The sequence below is a fragment of the Perognathus longimembris genome, chromosome 8 (assembly GCF_023159225.1).
Source record: "Perognathus longimembris pacificus isolate PPM17 chromosome 8, ASM2315922v1, whole genome shotgun sequence".
Taxonomy (NCBI): domain Eukaryota; kingdom Metazoa; phylum Chordata; class Mammalia; order Rodentia; family Heteromyidae; genus Perognathus; species Perognathus longimembris.
This window is the reverse complement of record NC_063168.1, coordinates 61,413,005-61,428,969: the sequence shown is the minus strand read 5'-3', so window position 1 is coordinate 61,428,969 and position 15,965 is coordinate 61,413,005. Positions and strand designations below refer to the sequence as shown.

Sequence of the window (15,965 nt, the reverse complement as noted above, 5' to 3'; positions counted from 1 at the left end):
TCTCAGGGGCTGTGCCTGGTGGGCAGGAAGACTCTGAGGGCAGAGCAGGAAGGCTAGGGTTTAGGGCTCCAGCTGCCCCTGGGCTTCATCCAGGGGATGGTACCACTCAGACCTACACTATAGGCTGTGACAAGAGTCGATCAGGGGGGCTGGGGATATAGCCTAGTGGCAAGAGTGCCTGCCTCGGATACACGAGGCCCTAGGTTCGATTCCCCAGCACCACATATACAGAAAACGGCCAGAAGCGGCGCTGTGGCTCAAGTGGCGGAGTGCTAGCCTTGAGCGGGAAGAAGCCAGGGACAGTGCTCAGGCCCTGAGTCCAAGGCCCAGGACTGGCCAAAAAAAAAAAAAAGAGTCGATCAGGGGTTGTCTGATGTGCACCCAGAAGCCCAGTACATTGCTTTGGCTCAGAACCACAGAATGCTGAAGGGGATCAAGAAAATATCATCCCATTTCCTCATGTTCCAGAGGAGGCCCTTGAAGCCCAGAGTGGGGCAGGACCTTACCTATGAGCACACATCAGCGGAACCCAACCCCGGGGTTTTCTGACTTGATCTTAATGTGAAGATTCTTGGGTTGTCTACATACCTTAGAAAGACAACTGCCTCTGAAATTCAAGTTTGGTTCTAACATTTACAACGTGAGACAAAACTTGGTCTGTCTGTGCCTCGGTTTCCACACCTGTAAAATAGGATAATAATAACACTTCCTCTATTGGACTGTACCAAGGCTTAAACAATAGACCATCTATATTGCTTTGTAATTGGTAAGGAAATATTATTCTAGAACTGAGGCACAGTATATATTAGGGACTCAAATCATCCGCTGGTTGAATGAATGAATGTTTGAAGAGAGATGAGTAGTGAAAAAAAGGGCATTGGTTTGTTTAGGTGAGTGAGATCAGGGAAGACTTCCCAGAGGGAGTGACTTTTCAGATGGGCTCTGATTGGGGAGTAGAAGCTCATCAGACAGGGAGAAAAAAAAAGAGCTGAAATGTCCAGAATGTAGAATCCCACCACCACCATGACACATACCTGGTCAGAAAGCTAAAGCAAGAGGATTACTTTTCAAAGAGAACTTAGAGAATTTCTTAACTAATGTCTCATTTGATAGGTAAAAAAACCAAGTGTCTCGAAGCTGTCATACCTTAACAAAGACCCTGCAACTGGCTTGGCAGAGTAAACACAAAGGCCCAATCTGACCCGCTGCTTGTTTCTGTCCAGTGCTAAGTTAAGTAGCTGCAAGAGACTCTCAGAGAACCAGGAAGCTTGAAACATCTACTGTCTGATCCTTTGTTTTTAAATGTTTTGGACTGAGGGCATGACTCAAGTGGTCGAGCACTTGCCTGGCATTTACAAAGCCCTGGGTTCAATTTCTAATCCCACAAAAAGCTTAAGAAATTTGCTGACCTCTGTCCTACAGCAAGGCAGTGGCAGAGCTAGGATGGGTGCCAGGCCTCCTGACTCCTGGCGGGGTTCTCTTCATTTCCTGTGCTCTGTGCTTATGGGTAAGCTTTTCCCATGGTGACATTTTAAGCACCTAGGTTCTGGGCCCATTGTGGTGCCCAAGACCATAAGGGCTTCCAGCTGACAACAGTACTTCTCCTCTGGGGAGTCTGGCAAGGAGATAGCAATGTCCCTCTGCTTCTTCACCCATGGCAAGCCGGGCAAAGCCAGGGAGCATGAATGTTGTACAGTTCAGGCTATCCAGACTCTGGTTTTAGACATGAAGAAGCATGGGGTGGGGAAGGGGAGAGACTGTCACCTCTGGCCATGGTAAAAGAGGGTTGTAGAGTTCCTTTCTCAGTGCCAAGCTGGCCCTGGTGGGTTCATTTCATTAAAACCCTGCCATGTCTGATCTGCAGGACGTTCTGAGCTCACAGATGCCCTGTCCAGCTGGTCACAAGGACAGGGGACACAAGCCTGGGCACAGCACCTGGTGTGGTGGCTAGCCTTGGACTGTCCATAGGCCTCAGGTCAGTGTCCTTCCCAGGACCTCTGGGGTTGCTGTCCACTGGCGTGGCCTGCCTGCTCAGGGCCTCATATTCCATATGTCTCCCCATCCCCACCCTGTTCAAACCTCATCACTCTACAAAGATTTGGTAAGGGCCCGTTGTGTCCCATGCCCATTCCGAGATGTCCAGAAATGCAAAGGCATCTCACCCACTATATATCCCTCTGCCCTCTTCCCTTTCTCTCCTCTCTCCTTTCTCCTCCCTTCTCCTTTCCCCTCCCTTCTCCCTCAGCTTCCCTTCAGCTTAGGCCTGAGCCCTGTACAATTCGACCATGCTGAGATCCCCTAACAAATCTTTCGGCCCTCCATCTTTTTCTGTCATGCACAACTCAGCCCCACTTCTACCCAGAGAGATGTGCCAGGAAACGCACCTGGGTACCTCTCTGGACACACCCCTCCCCTACTCAGGAGCTGCCAAGGGCTCCCCACTACCTTCCAGTTCAGGTTTTCACTCCTTCCAAGATCCTTGGCCCTTGCCTAGCTCAACAACCCCCCTTTTCAACCACATGTTCTGCTCCAAGAACACCACGAAGATTTTTGTGGTGGTTAGGTTTATAATATTCATCATTTTCTACTTATAAAACTAATAGAAGTTTTACAGAACATATAAAATACATGAAAAGAAAATTAAAGTCAATCATGAGCCTATAATTCAGGGATAAGTTCTCTAACGCTTTCTTGTATATTTCCAGTTCCTTTTACTTCCTGTATGCATTTTTTAACTTATGTATTCAGAGTGGTATCCTGCCTTACAGAAAGTCTTGCACTTACCATTTCCAACATGATAGGAAGGTTTTCTATGTAATTAAGAGACTCAAGTACAGCACTTTAATAGCTGTGCAATATTCTACCCCATAAATATACCTTAATATGTTTAATCAAACCCTGCTGGTGTACATTTGGACTGTTTACAATTTTTCACAATGAAAATGCTGCTATAAACCTTCTTGTTCATAAATCTTTGTTCCAACCTCTGGTTATTTTCTGAACAGATTCCTAGACATGGCACCACAGCATCCTGGGTGGACACGTTTCTAAGGTTCTCACTTCACCTGTACAAAGCCGCCTTCCTGAGAGCTTCCTCCATTTGTGAGAAAGCCACCAAGTTTGTTTTCTCAGCCCCTAATTCACCATGTTTCTTCCTAGTGTTATGTCTTTGCTTCAGGGACCATGGACCATGCACCTCCCATTGACCCTGCAGAGCTCAGGGCAAATGCTACCTCCTCCTAAATGCCCTCCCCAACACCCCAGCCATGGCCAGCCTTCCTATTCCAGTTGCAGAGCCCTTCCAAAATGCTGGCCCACAGTATCATGCATTTGGTTCATGTGTGTAGTTACCTCCACACTGGGTGAGACATCAATGTTTCCAAAGTGCTTGGAGTGAGAGATTCCATCAGTTACTTGCAGACAGAAAGTGTGTTGAGGTCAGGGACTTTGGTCCTCTGGTCTACTTCTCTGGGCTACATCACCAACCTAACCACAAGCTGTCCTTGATCTAGTAGATCTTTCACTGCCCCCCTAGTGCTTGGCCTGGAAAAAATGATTACAAGAAGCTCTGTGGGCCATCCAAGAGGACAAGTGAGGACAGGGGCCCCTGCATTCCAGTCTTCACTCTGCCACTGGCTTTCCAGGACTTGAGGCGAGTCCTCGTGCTTCTCCAGAGCTTGCTTTACCTATCTGTAAAATGGGCAAGCGGAACTATGAAGTGGCCCACACTGCAGCACTGGTCACCCAGCAGGTTTCTTCCCCCAGGCACCCTGAACAGCCCTGAAGCACCTAGGCAGCCCCTGCACAGAGCTGGCCTCTGGGATGGACGGAGGGAGCTGGCCCCAGAGGCAGGCCTGGATCCAGGCCAGACTGTGTCTGCAAACACTGACCTTGGCTGCTGCAGGGATTTTCCATGACACCAGCACCCTCCCTCTCTGCTCCCCCCACCCCCTGCCCATGCCTCACAGGCCTGCAAGAGTGGGGGAGGAGGCTATTTTGAACCAGAGGGCCCCCCCCAACCAGGCACCAGTAAAAGGAGCACCTATGGGTAGGAATAGCTAAGGAGAGAGGAAGGCTTGCTGAGGCAGAGTGGAGGCCAAGGCTGAGAGGCAGTGGGAAGAGAAGCCTTGGGAAGGGGCAAGGCGAGCAGTGGAGCACGGGGATGGGTGCTGGGCTTCAGAACTGTCCTTCCCCAAGCCGGAGCGCTGGCCTGGCAACAAACTCCAGACCCAGCTCTGCATGCTAACCCCTCCGCACCCACTCCTCTGTACCCTGGCAGTTTCTCAGGCCTAGCTCTGGGCTCAACTACTTGGTGTGGAGTGCGGGGAGGGGGGTGGGTGTCCTTCTGGGGCCTGAGAGTTGAGCTCATCTTGAAGGGGGCTGGGCTAGAGGCCCAGGCAAAGACAGGCACACGCTGGGTTATCAGACATCCCTGAAGCTAGATGTCAGTTCACTACCATGGGCTACAGAGTCTTCTAGAACTTCAGCCACAGCCACAGGCCCCAGCAATTGCTGAGTAGCTGTCCCCACCCCACCAGTAGCTGTGAACGACACTAAGGGGACTGGCTCACCCTCCAGGGGCTCAGAGCCTGCAGGACTCCTTCCTCATGGAGTGGAGTGAGAGACCACACCGTGCAGGAAGGAAGGGACTGGAAGGTTCTCAGGGAAGGTGGTGTCTGAAAAGATCTGCCAGGTGGGAAGGGGTGTACCTGTGCTGTCTTCTGAGTCTGTCGGGCCCCGGCCCCTCCCTGCACCCTGAGGTGGGCCTGGCACCCCTGCCAGCTGTACTTCCTTAACCAACTCTGGTCCTACTTCCTGGCTCCACATTGTTGTGGTCTCCAGACCTCCATCCTGAGGAGGCAGAGCCTTGAGGGCCCTTTCCCAGGTGCCCGTCGCTCAAGCCCCTTCAGCCGGCAGTCAAGCCCAGCCTTGCTGTTCCTGGAGCCGCCTCTCCCTGGAGCCTGTACTGTCTGGCAGCCCCACTGGCCCAGGAAGCTTTCGAAGTCAGGCCCTCCTCCCACGTTCAGCATCAGCTCAGAGTTCGCAGCCTTTAGATGTCTCAGGCCACAGGTCACTTCATCTATCTTCCCTCAGAACAAACATGAGCCCAGCCAGGGCCTTATTTACACTAGATATGGAGGTCTGTGGGGAGGCAGGGTATTGGCTATGCATTGCCAAGGGCTCTGTGATTGTAATTCACCAAGGGACAAATTATCAGAGAATCTCAAGCCCAGAGATCTGGAAGAAGGACTTTAGAGGTGGTTGATGTACCAGAGAAGCTTTTCCCAAACTTAATTCCAAGGTACATTTGCCCAGACATTTCACTTGTGAAGAAAAAAAAAACCCTCTACCATTAAATACATGGGAAGCTTAACAGCTCGTCCCAGCTCTGACTGGCCTTGCATGTGAACATGGGTATGGCCCTGAGAAAACCAACACCTAAATCAAATGACAATAGAGACTCTTTAGTCCACATGCACCCCAATTAATTTCAATTAGCAATCTTTTTCTCATCCAATACTTATTAACTCCATAGAGCCAGTATTCCAGGAATACTGGGAAACACTGATCATAGAATACTGGTACTAATAGAAACTTTCAAGACCACTTCATCTTGCTAATGTCAGCAACTCACACCTGTAATCCTAACTACTCAGGAGACAAGATCTGAGGATCTCAAATAATTTGTATTTGTTGACACTGACATCCTAGGCATTTTAAGTCTGCTACTTTACTAAATCCCATAGAAATTCTATTAGAAATAAGCATCATTATCTCCATTTTAAAGATGAGGAAACTGAGGCAGGGGATTAAGTAGCCTAGCCAAGAGCAAAATCTGTTTGGCTCCAGAGTCTGTGTGCTTATCTACTCCACTAACAACACAGGTCCTCCACCTACTTTCAGTATTGGAACACATAAAGATAGTTTACTTCAGCCTCACAGAATCAATTATCTTGTGTTAAGCACACATTCTGATTAGCAGATGAGCTAATTAATTTTGATGAGGAAATTAATTAGTTATGGCTTTAACAATAATCCATCTAGTGCCTGGATGGTAAACACACTGTATTAATCAATGTATCATGTTGCATAAATGAACAGAGAAGATTATATAAGGCATTCACAGCAGTGAGAAAAGGTGGGGAGCAGAGCACAGTGGCTCACACCTATAATCCCAGATATGCAGGAAATGGAAGTCAGAAGGATTGTACTTTGAGTCAATCCCAGACAAAAATTTCTTGAGCCCCCCTTCTCAATGAACAAAAAGGCTGGGTGCAGTGATGCACACTTGTCACCCCACCTGTGTGCAAAATTTAAATAGGAGGGACGCAATCCAGGTCAGCCTAGGATAAATGTAACACCCTATATGGGAAATAACAGAAGCAAAAAAGATGTGGTTCAAGTGGTAGACCAACTCGCAAGCACAAGGCCCAGAGCTCAAACCTACTACCACACAAAACAAATGTGGGACGAGGGGGAGAGGGGAAGGAGGAATTACATCTTGACCTGTTTGTCCATGGCATGGAGATGGAGAAGCCCAGATAGGGAAAGGGACTGGTTGAGACACAAAAGAGGTCTCAGCCAAGATCAGAGCAGACCCTTAGCCCCGTGCACTCTCCTCCACCCAAGGCTTTGGCCAGTGGCCCTGCCTCATGGCCAGCTATGCTAAGAGTAGGAGGTCAGGCTGGCAAGGCTAGCAGGCACTTGAGACCAATGGGAGGCAGGCAGCTGAGTCCAGGCCAGCCAAGTCCATTACCAAGGGCTCGGTGGCTAGTTGTGCTTTGACTAGAAGGAAACAGGCCACAGGAAGAGACAGACTAGTTAGAGGGAGGGCCAAAACTGACCCCTTCAGGCTCTGAATGTCCTAGAGGAAAGTTTCCAGCCAGTGTTTGAGCTCCTTGTCAGGGACAGGCAGAAAAGGAAAGAATGGAAGCTTAGAGCTTCCCATCCCATCTCTTAGTTTCTTGCTGCCCTAAAACATTTATACTAACAATATTTATGCCCAGCCACATAATTTTTAAGTCCAGCTATCTGGCTTCTGTGCTTCCAGCTAGTTCCAAAACCCTTTATGGTTAAGTTACTCCCGGGTAGGAGCTGCTGGTTGTGACTGAGTGTCACACCTGGACAGATATAGCAGTAGACAAAGCATTAGTTTAAGAATCCACTCGGGGATATTGCTCTGGTTCTTCTATTCCTCGGCTATATGGCCTTCAACAGGCTGCTTCCTCTTTCTGCTCTTCCGTTTCGTCATCTGTATAATATAACAACTAGATCAGTAATCTATAGTGGATTCAGAGGGGTGAGTCAGAGAGAGAGAGAGGAAGCAGGGACAATCTCAATGAGCCTACTAAAGAGTCACCTTAATTGGATAGCTCTAAGAGGCAGTATCTAGTGTCTCATGATGAAGACACAAGTTCCAGAGGGGACTGGGAGAAGATCCCCAGAAAATCAGCCCAGAATACAGGTGGAGCTCCTCACAAAAACACTCACAGGGCTGGACAAATAGAGCAACACCTTTCTCCCTCTCCTTCACAAAGCCCCAAGCCTGATGCAAACGGGACCCAGGCAGGCACCAGCCTGCTGCAGGCAGACGAGGCTTGCCAAACTCCCAGTGACTTCCCAGAAGCCCAGGACCCCTGGGACTGGCTCCACCCTGGCTGGCTGTCCTCCAAGCTGGCATCCACGTCAGTGGGTCCTCATGGCTCCCTGGCCCTCTCACCCAGTAACAACAGGATGAAGGGGTGGACACTCTTACCCCGGCCATGTGCTGGAGAGGCCTCTGTCTCCTGAGCATCGCTCTCTGTGCCACGATGCCTTGTCTTCTGCCCGGAGTGGCTCTCCTCCCTGGCCTCAGTTTCCCTTCCTGAAATGAATGCTGGGTCGGAAAGGGCCTGATGGCTATGAGCAGCTCGCCAGGGCACTCCAGGTTTCCTGAGCATGGCTGGAGAGGGAGGCGCTTACCATGGTGACCTTGTGAAATGGTTCTGAGGATTAAGTGAAAACGTGTCTGAAAGGTCAGAGCTTCTGATGAGTAGGTCCTGGCCTGTGGCAGGGAGTAAGAGGTTCTGTTTCAGAGGGTTGGATCTGGGCAGGCCTGACTGCGGCTGGGGTGGACTAATGCTCTACCCTCGTGGGAGCCTTTGGTCAGGCCTGGATGAGTCACTTGCTCGGAGAGTTCAGTGGGACAGTGGGGAGGAGGATGGTCACTTGTGGCTGAAGCTGGGCTTTGAGGCACCTGGGCCAGGCAGGATGGAGAGGATGGGAGCGAGGGAAAGTATGGCAAGGGGTAGGGGGGAGCACACAGCATATCTGGGTGCATGGTGAAGAGTCAGGCGGCTGTTGAGGGTATGGCACAGCCAGGCAGGGATGGTGGGCTAGAATCACATCAGGAAGCGCCCAGGGGCCTCATTTGAGGGGAGCCTGCATGGGAAACTTCAGGCAGTGGGCACTCAGTTTTCCTGGGTGGTGGACTTGGAGAAGTTACAAGCTATGGCAGAGCAAGGGAAAGTTGGTCAAATGGTGGGAGTGGTGCTAGAGAAGGGGTTCCCCGTACTATGGCTTCCTGGCCCCACCCAGATGGCCCTGCTCCCTGGACAGCACTCCACTGCTTCTACCACTCACTCCATGAACCACAAAGAACGTTCACAGCCAGCTGTCTCCCCTTCCCGGCCCCCCAGGTCCTCTACTGGGCAGGCCAGGCAGGGATTATGAGCTCAGCTCCACCACCCGGAGTGTAGACAAGGCAAGTGAGCCCAGAATGTGCTGAAGGTCTCACAACCGATGGCTGGCCCTCACCGCCCTGTCCCCAGTGCCTATGCCCCTCTGTGCACCGTACAGTGCCACCCTGGGGACAGGGCAGGGCAAGCTAAGAAGATGCCCTGGCTGGGGACCTGCCCAGCTGTCGAGGTGAGTTGTGGTCTGGCTGGCAGGCTGAGCTGGCGGGCACAATCTGTTCTCACCCTGTTGGACTGTGGATGGCCCAGGCACCGAGGCTCAACAGCTCAGCTGCAAAGCCCCTGGCAAAGGGGAGAGTCACTGGCGGGATGCCGCAGGGGGAGGGGAGCAGGGGGGCAGGGGAGTCCATTCTAAGCACAGCTCCAAAGCTTCCTCACCATGAACAGCTGTCCCCAGATATCCCTGAGCTTGAAGATTCAGATAGCCGAGGCTGGCACACATGCCAGCTTTACTGGCACTCAGCTGCCCCCATGCCCGGGTGCTCTCTTGGAAACGTGAGAGTAATCTGGCACTTTGTTCATTATTAATCAGTCAGCCATTATTGGGCACTTGATGGCTACCAGGCTTCAGGCTAAGTGCACTGCATACATTATCTTACTTACTCCTCCCAAATCCCTGTGAGGCAAGTGACTTGCTAGCCCCATTTTACAGATGGGGAAACTAAGACTCAGCGAGGCTACACACACACACACACACACACACACACACACACACACACGGGGGGGGGGGGTGGAGGGGGAGGGGGCACACATGCCCTGAGCATGCACTACTAAGTCTATGGTACAGACAGCATTTGAATCAGATCCCATACAAAGAACACAGTATTCAGGCCTGCAATTATATCAAGCATATTTTGGGCCCCCAGGGAGGCATGAGCAGTGAAGAACATATGCCTCAGCAGTGCCCCTCAAAGCTAATGCTTAGCTATGTGCAGTTGGAGAGCCTAGAGTTCAAGGCTGAACATGTTCAGTGCCACACAAAGGCAGAGATCACTTTCAACCGTGAGGAATCCAGGAAGACTGCATGGAAGAAGAAGCATATTTTGTTAAGCTTAGAAAAGAAAACAGGCTAGGAATGTTGTTTAATGGTAGAGTGCTTGCCTAGCATGCAGGAAGCCCTAGGTTTGATTCCTCAGCACCACATATACAGAAAAAGCCAGAAGTGGTGCTGTGGCTCAAATGGTAGAGTGCTAGCCTTGAGCAAAAGAAACTCAGGGACAGTGCCCAGGCCTTGAATTCAAGCCCCAGGTTTGGAAAAAAAAGAAAAGAAAAGCAGAAAACAGGGCAAGGCTGCCAACATTATTCCATTATCATAATTCCCTTAATAAAACTTGAGATATTTATTCCCAACAGTCTGGTGAAAGAAACAGGACCAGAGCAGTAGCCCTCATTTTATAAATGAAAAACATGATCAGAGGGTGAATAATTTGCCCAAGGTCACAAAGCTACTAGTGACAGGGCCAGAACTTGTGCCCAGAGCTTCTGAGTTTCCATCCAGGGTCATTTTCCCTAGTTAGTAGAATTCAAGGCCATTTGATGGTTGGTTAAAAGCGGTTTGCTCAGTCTCAGTCCTAGTTCAGTGAAGAGTGGAAGAGAGGTGGTAACATACCTGGAGGTATGGGGGTTGCTGCCTTGCCAAGGGTAATAATGTCTTACCCCCATGAGGACATAGCCTACTTGGGCCAAGCCTAGAGGAAGGTGCTAAGAACCCAGTTCCAGATAGGTGATTCTGGAGAGTCTCATCCAACTGGGAGGGGCCCTAAGGCCAGCCATGCATCTGTTTCCCTCCCTGCACACTGAATCACGGTATCAGAAGCCTCTCAGTCTAGCCCCTCCCCTCACAGCCAAGGTAACCAAAGCCCAGAGAGGCCAGGGAGCACATGCCCAGAGCCCACAGACACACTACACTGGAACTCAGGGCTCAACTGTCACATGCTACCTCTGGCTAAGATTCCCAGAAGCACCCAAAGCCAGGTCCTTCCTCCCTAGGTAGTATATGAAACAACTCAGTTTTTTTTGTTGTTGTTTTTTTTTTTTTGGCCAGTCCTGGGCCTTGGACTCAGGGCCTGAGCACTGTCCCTGGCTTCTTTTTGCTCAAGGCTAGCACTCTGCCACTTGAGCCACAGCGCCGCTTCTGGCCGTTTTCTGTATATGTGGTGCTGGGGAATCGAACCTAGGGCCTCGTGTATCCGAGGCAGGCACTCTTGCCACTAGGCTATATCCCCAGCCCACAACTCAGTTTTTTGCAGCCAAGCATATTCAAGTTCAAACTTGGATTGCTCTGCTTCCAGATAGTTTTGACCTCGGAAGAGTCAATGAACCGTGTTTCACCCCTCTTTGCCCCTCTGTAGTGTCACACATGAGGATGCCAATAAAGGGGCTAGCCCAGTGTGTGGAGACATTGGTGGAACGTGTGTGTATGTGTGTGTGTGTAAAGGCAGGCCCAAAGCCTGCAGATGGAGAGGTCATAGAGACAGGAAGAAGAGTTGGAGAAGAAAGGCAAGGGGGAGGAGAATGCAGAGGAGGAGAGGGGGGAAGGAGAAGTGGAGGAGGAGGAGGGAGAAATGGAGGGGGAGGGGGAGAGGAGGGGGAAAAGGGAGAAGTAGAGCAGGAGGGGGGAGAGGAGGCAAGAAGGAGGAATGGAAGGAAGGAGAGTGGAGGAGGAGAAGGGAGAAATGGAGGAGGGAAAAGAGAAGAGGGGAAAAGGGGAGAAGTGGAAGAGGAGGGAGGGGAGGAGGGAGAGTGGAAGAGGAGGAGGGAGAGAAGGGCAGGAGGGAGGTGTGGAGGAGGAGGAGGACAGGGAGAGGGAGAAATGCAGGAGGAGGGGGAGGGGAGGGGAGAGAAGTGGAAGAGGAGGAGGGGAAGAAGTGGAGGAGGACAGGGAGAGGGAGAGATGCAGGAGGAGGGAGAGGGAGAGGGGGAGGAGGAGGGGAGGAGGAAAGGGAAGAGGGGGCGGTGGGGGGAGTAGGGAGGGGAGGGGGAGGGGGAAGGGGAGGGGAGAAGGGAAGGGAAGAGGGGGCGGTGGAGGGAGGAGAGGAGGAGGGAGAGGAGGGGAGGGAGGAGGGGGAGGAAGAAAGGGAGGAGGGTCTCAGCAAGGCCAGCCCCACAGCTCGTGTTTTCTCTCCTCTCCCCTCCCCCCCACGGCCCAGGCTACGGCCACGCGGCGCCCAGCACGGATGGCGGCAAGGTGTTCTGCATGTTCTACGCGCTGCTGGGCATCCCGCTCACCCTGGTCATGTTCCAGAGCCTGGGCGAGCGCATCAACACCTTCGTGCGGTACCTGCTGCACCGCGCCAAGAAGGGCCTGGGCATGCGGCGCGCCGACGTGTCCATGGCCAACATGGTGCTCATCGGCTTCTTCTCGTGCGTGAGCACGCTGTGCGTGGGGGCCGCCGCCTTCTCCTACTACGAGCGCTGGACCTTCTTCCAGGCCTACTACTACTGCTTCATCACGCTCACCACCATCGGCTTCGGCGACTACGTGGCGCTGCAGAAGGACCAGGCGCTGCAGACGCAGCCGCAGTACGTGGCCTTCAGCTTCGTCTACATCCTCACGGGGCTCACGGTCATCGGCGCCTTCCTCAACCTCGTGGTGCTGCGCTTCATGACCATGAACGCCGAGGACGAGAAGCGGGACGCCGAGCACCGCGCGCTGCTCACGCACAACGGGCAGGCGGGCGGCGCGGGCGGCGGCGCGGGCGGCCTGGGCTGCCTGAGCGCGCGCCTCGACGGCGGCGGCGGCGCCGGCGGCTTCGCGCATGCGCACGCTCACGCGCACCACGCCGTGTCGCCCTTGGCGGCCCCGGGCGGCCTCGGGGTGCGCGGCGGCGGCGGCGCCGGCGGCTTCCGCAACGTCTACACCGAGGTGCTGCACTTCCAGTCCATGTGCTCGTGCCTCTGGTACAAGAGCCGCGAGAAGCTGCAGTACTCCATCCCCATGATCATCCCGCGGGACCTGTCCACGTCCGACACGTGCGTGGAGCAGAGCCACTCGTCGGCGGGCGGGGGCGGCCGCTACAGCGACACGCCCTCGCACCGCTGCCTGTGCAGCGGGACGCAGCGCTCCGCCATCAGCTCCGTGTCCACCGGCCTGCACAGCCTCACCACCTTCCGCGGCCTCATGAAGCGCCGGAGCTCCGTGTGAACCACCACGGCCCGCCGGGCCTCCTCGACGGTGAGCGGTCAGCGAGCGCCACGGAGCCCGCGAAGCCACAGAGCAGCAGCGGCGGCGGCGGCGGTGGTGGTGGCGGCGGGCAGGGCAGGAGGAGCCGCGGGGGTCGCCCGGGAGGGAGGCCTCTCCCCCACACCTGACGCCTGTGGCCCCCCCCGTGGGACGGCCTCTCCCCAGCCCTCCCACCCCACGCCCCCAATCCCCCATCTCCAACTGTGCCTGCTCGCACCAGCCAGCAGGAAGGCTGGGCTCTGAGGACCCCTGGAGCCCCCCCCCCCACATCCGAGCCCTGAAAATGTGAAACTTGGTGGGGGTGGGAGGGTCGTGGACGGATGGCAGCCGCCCCCCCCCCCAGCCTCCCATCCCTTTGGAAATCTAAGATGCTCCTAAGTCCTCTGAGGCCCAGCTGGTACCCAGCCCCTGCCCCCCTCCTCCTGAGGGGGACTTCTGTTCCGTGTACGTTTGCATCTCTATTTATACCTCTGTCCTGCCAGGTCTCCCACCTCCCCTTGGTTCCAAAAGCCAAGGTGTCTTTGTCCAGGTCTCACACACACACACACACACACACACACACACACACATGCACACACACCTCGCACTCAGTCCCAGTCCCCCTCCAAATCCCTCCACTGTGTCTCCTAGCCTCCCATTTCCTTCTGTGTTATTTTGCATGGCTTTGCAGTTATGAAGAAAGTGGAAACTCCAGCAGTCCCTAAAGCTAGTCCCCAGAAGGTAGGACAGAAAGAAAGGACTAGAGAAACAGGCTTGGGAGCGAGGGAAGTGGAGAGACAGTGGCTCCCAAGTCTTCGGAGCTGTGGGCCTGGTAGGGAAGAGCCCCCTGGCAAGTAGCCACACTCTCAGGGGACCTGGGGGACTCAGGCTTTCCTCACTCCCAAATCTGAAACAGAAGACTGACTGGTGGACCCACATCTGCTGAGGATCACAAACTCATATATGTAAGGTGATTTTTTTTTTCAGCCTGAGAAAATCCTGCCCTGCCTACGCTTTCATTTCAGTGTCACCACACTCACTAGTCACTAGGGCAGGGGTCCTTATCCCCATGCTATTGTAGATGAGGATGTGTAAGTGACATGACTTGCCCAGGGTGATGCAGATTGCAAAAGGCAAAAGGGGAACCCACAACCCACCTGCTTCTTCCCAGCCCAAGTATTCTTCCTTCCAGTATTATTCTTTCCCAGTCCAGTATTCTCCTCCTGCTCACTTCTCCTTGCATTGCTGGGGTTGAAAGGAGACCAGAAGCCCTGGCCTGGCCCCTGAGGCTCAGCCTGGACTATTCTGGGCCTCAAGGCAGGGGCTCTGAGCAAGCCTTTGTCTCTGGGCTGCCTGATTACAAGCTCGGAAGTTCTTGGGACCAAGGTGAGCAGAGCCCAATATCTCAGAAGAAAGGCCCAAAGCTGGGATTCTAGGAGTTTGAGGGTTGAAAAGAATGGTCTAGAGAGCTGGCAGGCATGGCCTCTGGAAACAGTTACCCTGGCCCTTTAGCCATGACCCAAGTTGCTAAAGATAGGCTGTGGCCAAAGCCTGGAACCTCGGTTGGCTGGGGGTTGGATCTGGTGTGCCCTCTGCCTAACCACTTACAACTCAGAAGCCAAGGAGAAGGTGACAGATGGAGATGCTGCCTGAAGCTTGCTGGTGGGACCCAAAGCTGGAGCTGGGAGGATGAATTAGGAAGCAACAGGTGCGGGCATGGGGCTAGGGATGTAGCCCAGTGGCACAGCACCTTCCTCACATGGACAGCCCTGGGTTTTATCCCCAGCTACTGTATTTTTTAAAGGGGGAGGGGGAGGATAAGGTGAGGGACCTCTCTTCCCAGTCCTTTCTTCCTCCATGCTGCTGAGCAAGCCCAGACCATACTGTAGCATTAGGGAAGCTGGAAAGAAGGGCCTGCAGGGTGGTCAGCCGCGGGCCCCTCCCCAGCCATGCCCTCCAGTCCTTGGGTGAGTGGGAAGAAGTCTGGCCTGTGTGTGTCCTGTCTGTGTAGAGGAGCTGGCTGTCCATGTGCCCTGAGTAGCAGGACCTGGAGGTATGCCCTCTGTGTTTATGTTGGGGTGGGGGACAGTGCTGCTGCTTCTGTTCTATGTGTGACCCTGCCCTCGAGGGGTCAAGTCCTGTCCAACCCGAGGGAGCCATAACCAAAGTTGCAGAGAGAGGGTGGGGAAGGCGGACGATGGCCCTGGGGCAGAGCGTGGTGGACTGCTGGTCTCTGGTGGGTTCTTTCCTAGGGAGCTAGAAGGCTAATGTCACTTCCCGTCTCACCCCTCCCATTGCAGGCAGCCTTTCTGCTTCCCCGATGCCTTATGCCTGGGCACACTGCCACAGAATATGCAATATGTGTGGGTGACATCACCCACACCCACCCCGGGCAGCCCCTGAACTCCCCAGGCTGTGGCTGCCCTGGCCTCCTCCCGCCTTCCCCCCCCCCCATCAGCTCCTCCCACTTATCTGTCTTCACAACGAGAATGGCGCCTAATAAATGCTGTCTATGGAGACCAGGCTCAGGCTCATGCTCTTCTGTCCTCGTTCACCCTGTTGCTGCCAGCAGATGGCCATGCCCCCATCGTGGGGTCTCTAAATGCACCCAGCTGATCTCTCCCCCTCAGGGCTGACTGGACTCTGTTTGGGGGAGACTTTGGGAAGAAATTTGATGGACAACATTGGCTTTGCTTTAGGGATTTTTCAGTACATCCAGTTTTCTTTAACATTATCTTAGAGCCTACCAGGAGAACAGGACTTTCGAAATCACCTTGAGTAAATTGGACCCAGGGAAGGCAGATTGAACACTCTGAGTGACAATTTAGGATAAGCTGCTTTCCACACAGCCTGTAGAGTCTGATGATATGGACTCCAGCTGTGCTGATACCCCTGGGAGAGCTGGAAGTGCCATGTCTCTCTTGTTTAACAGGACCCCTTGACTTGGTAGCCTGATAGATACGAAAAGTTTACATCATGTGTTTCCCAGATCACACTTTGGGATATGCTCACCTATGAAAATCTCAATGATGGCCTAGTAATGGTGGGGCACTCCTGTAATTCTAGCA

The 15,965-nt window shown here is 53.4% G+C and overlaps 1 protein-coding gene across 1 annotated transcript in view; it reads left to right on the top strand.

Annotated features, from left to right (window-relative positions):
• Window positions 1–12,967, top strand: part of Kcnk3 (potassium two pore domain channel subfamily K member 3) — a 40,375-nt gene extending 27,408 nt beyond the window's left edge. The window contains exon 2 of the mRNA XM_048353280.1: window positions 11,885–12,967. Within this exon, the coding sequence (XP_048209237.1) occupies window positions 11,885–12,879 (995 nt within the window). The 3' untranslated portion in view covers window positions 12,880–12,967. The remainder of the gene's footprint in view (window positions 1–11,884) is intronic.
• The last annotated feature ends 2,998 nt before the right edge of the window (window positions 12,968–15,965 follow it).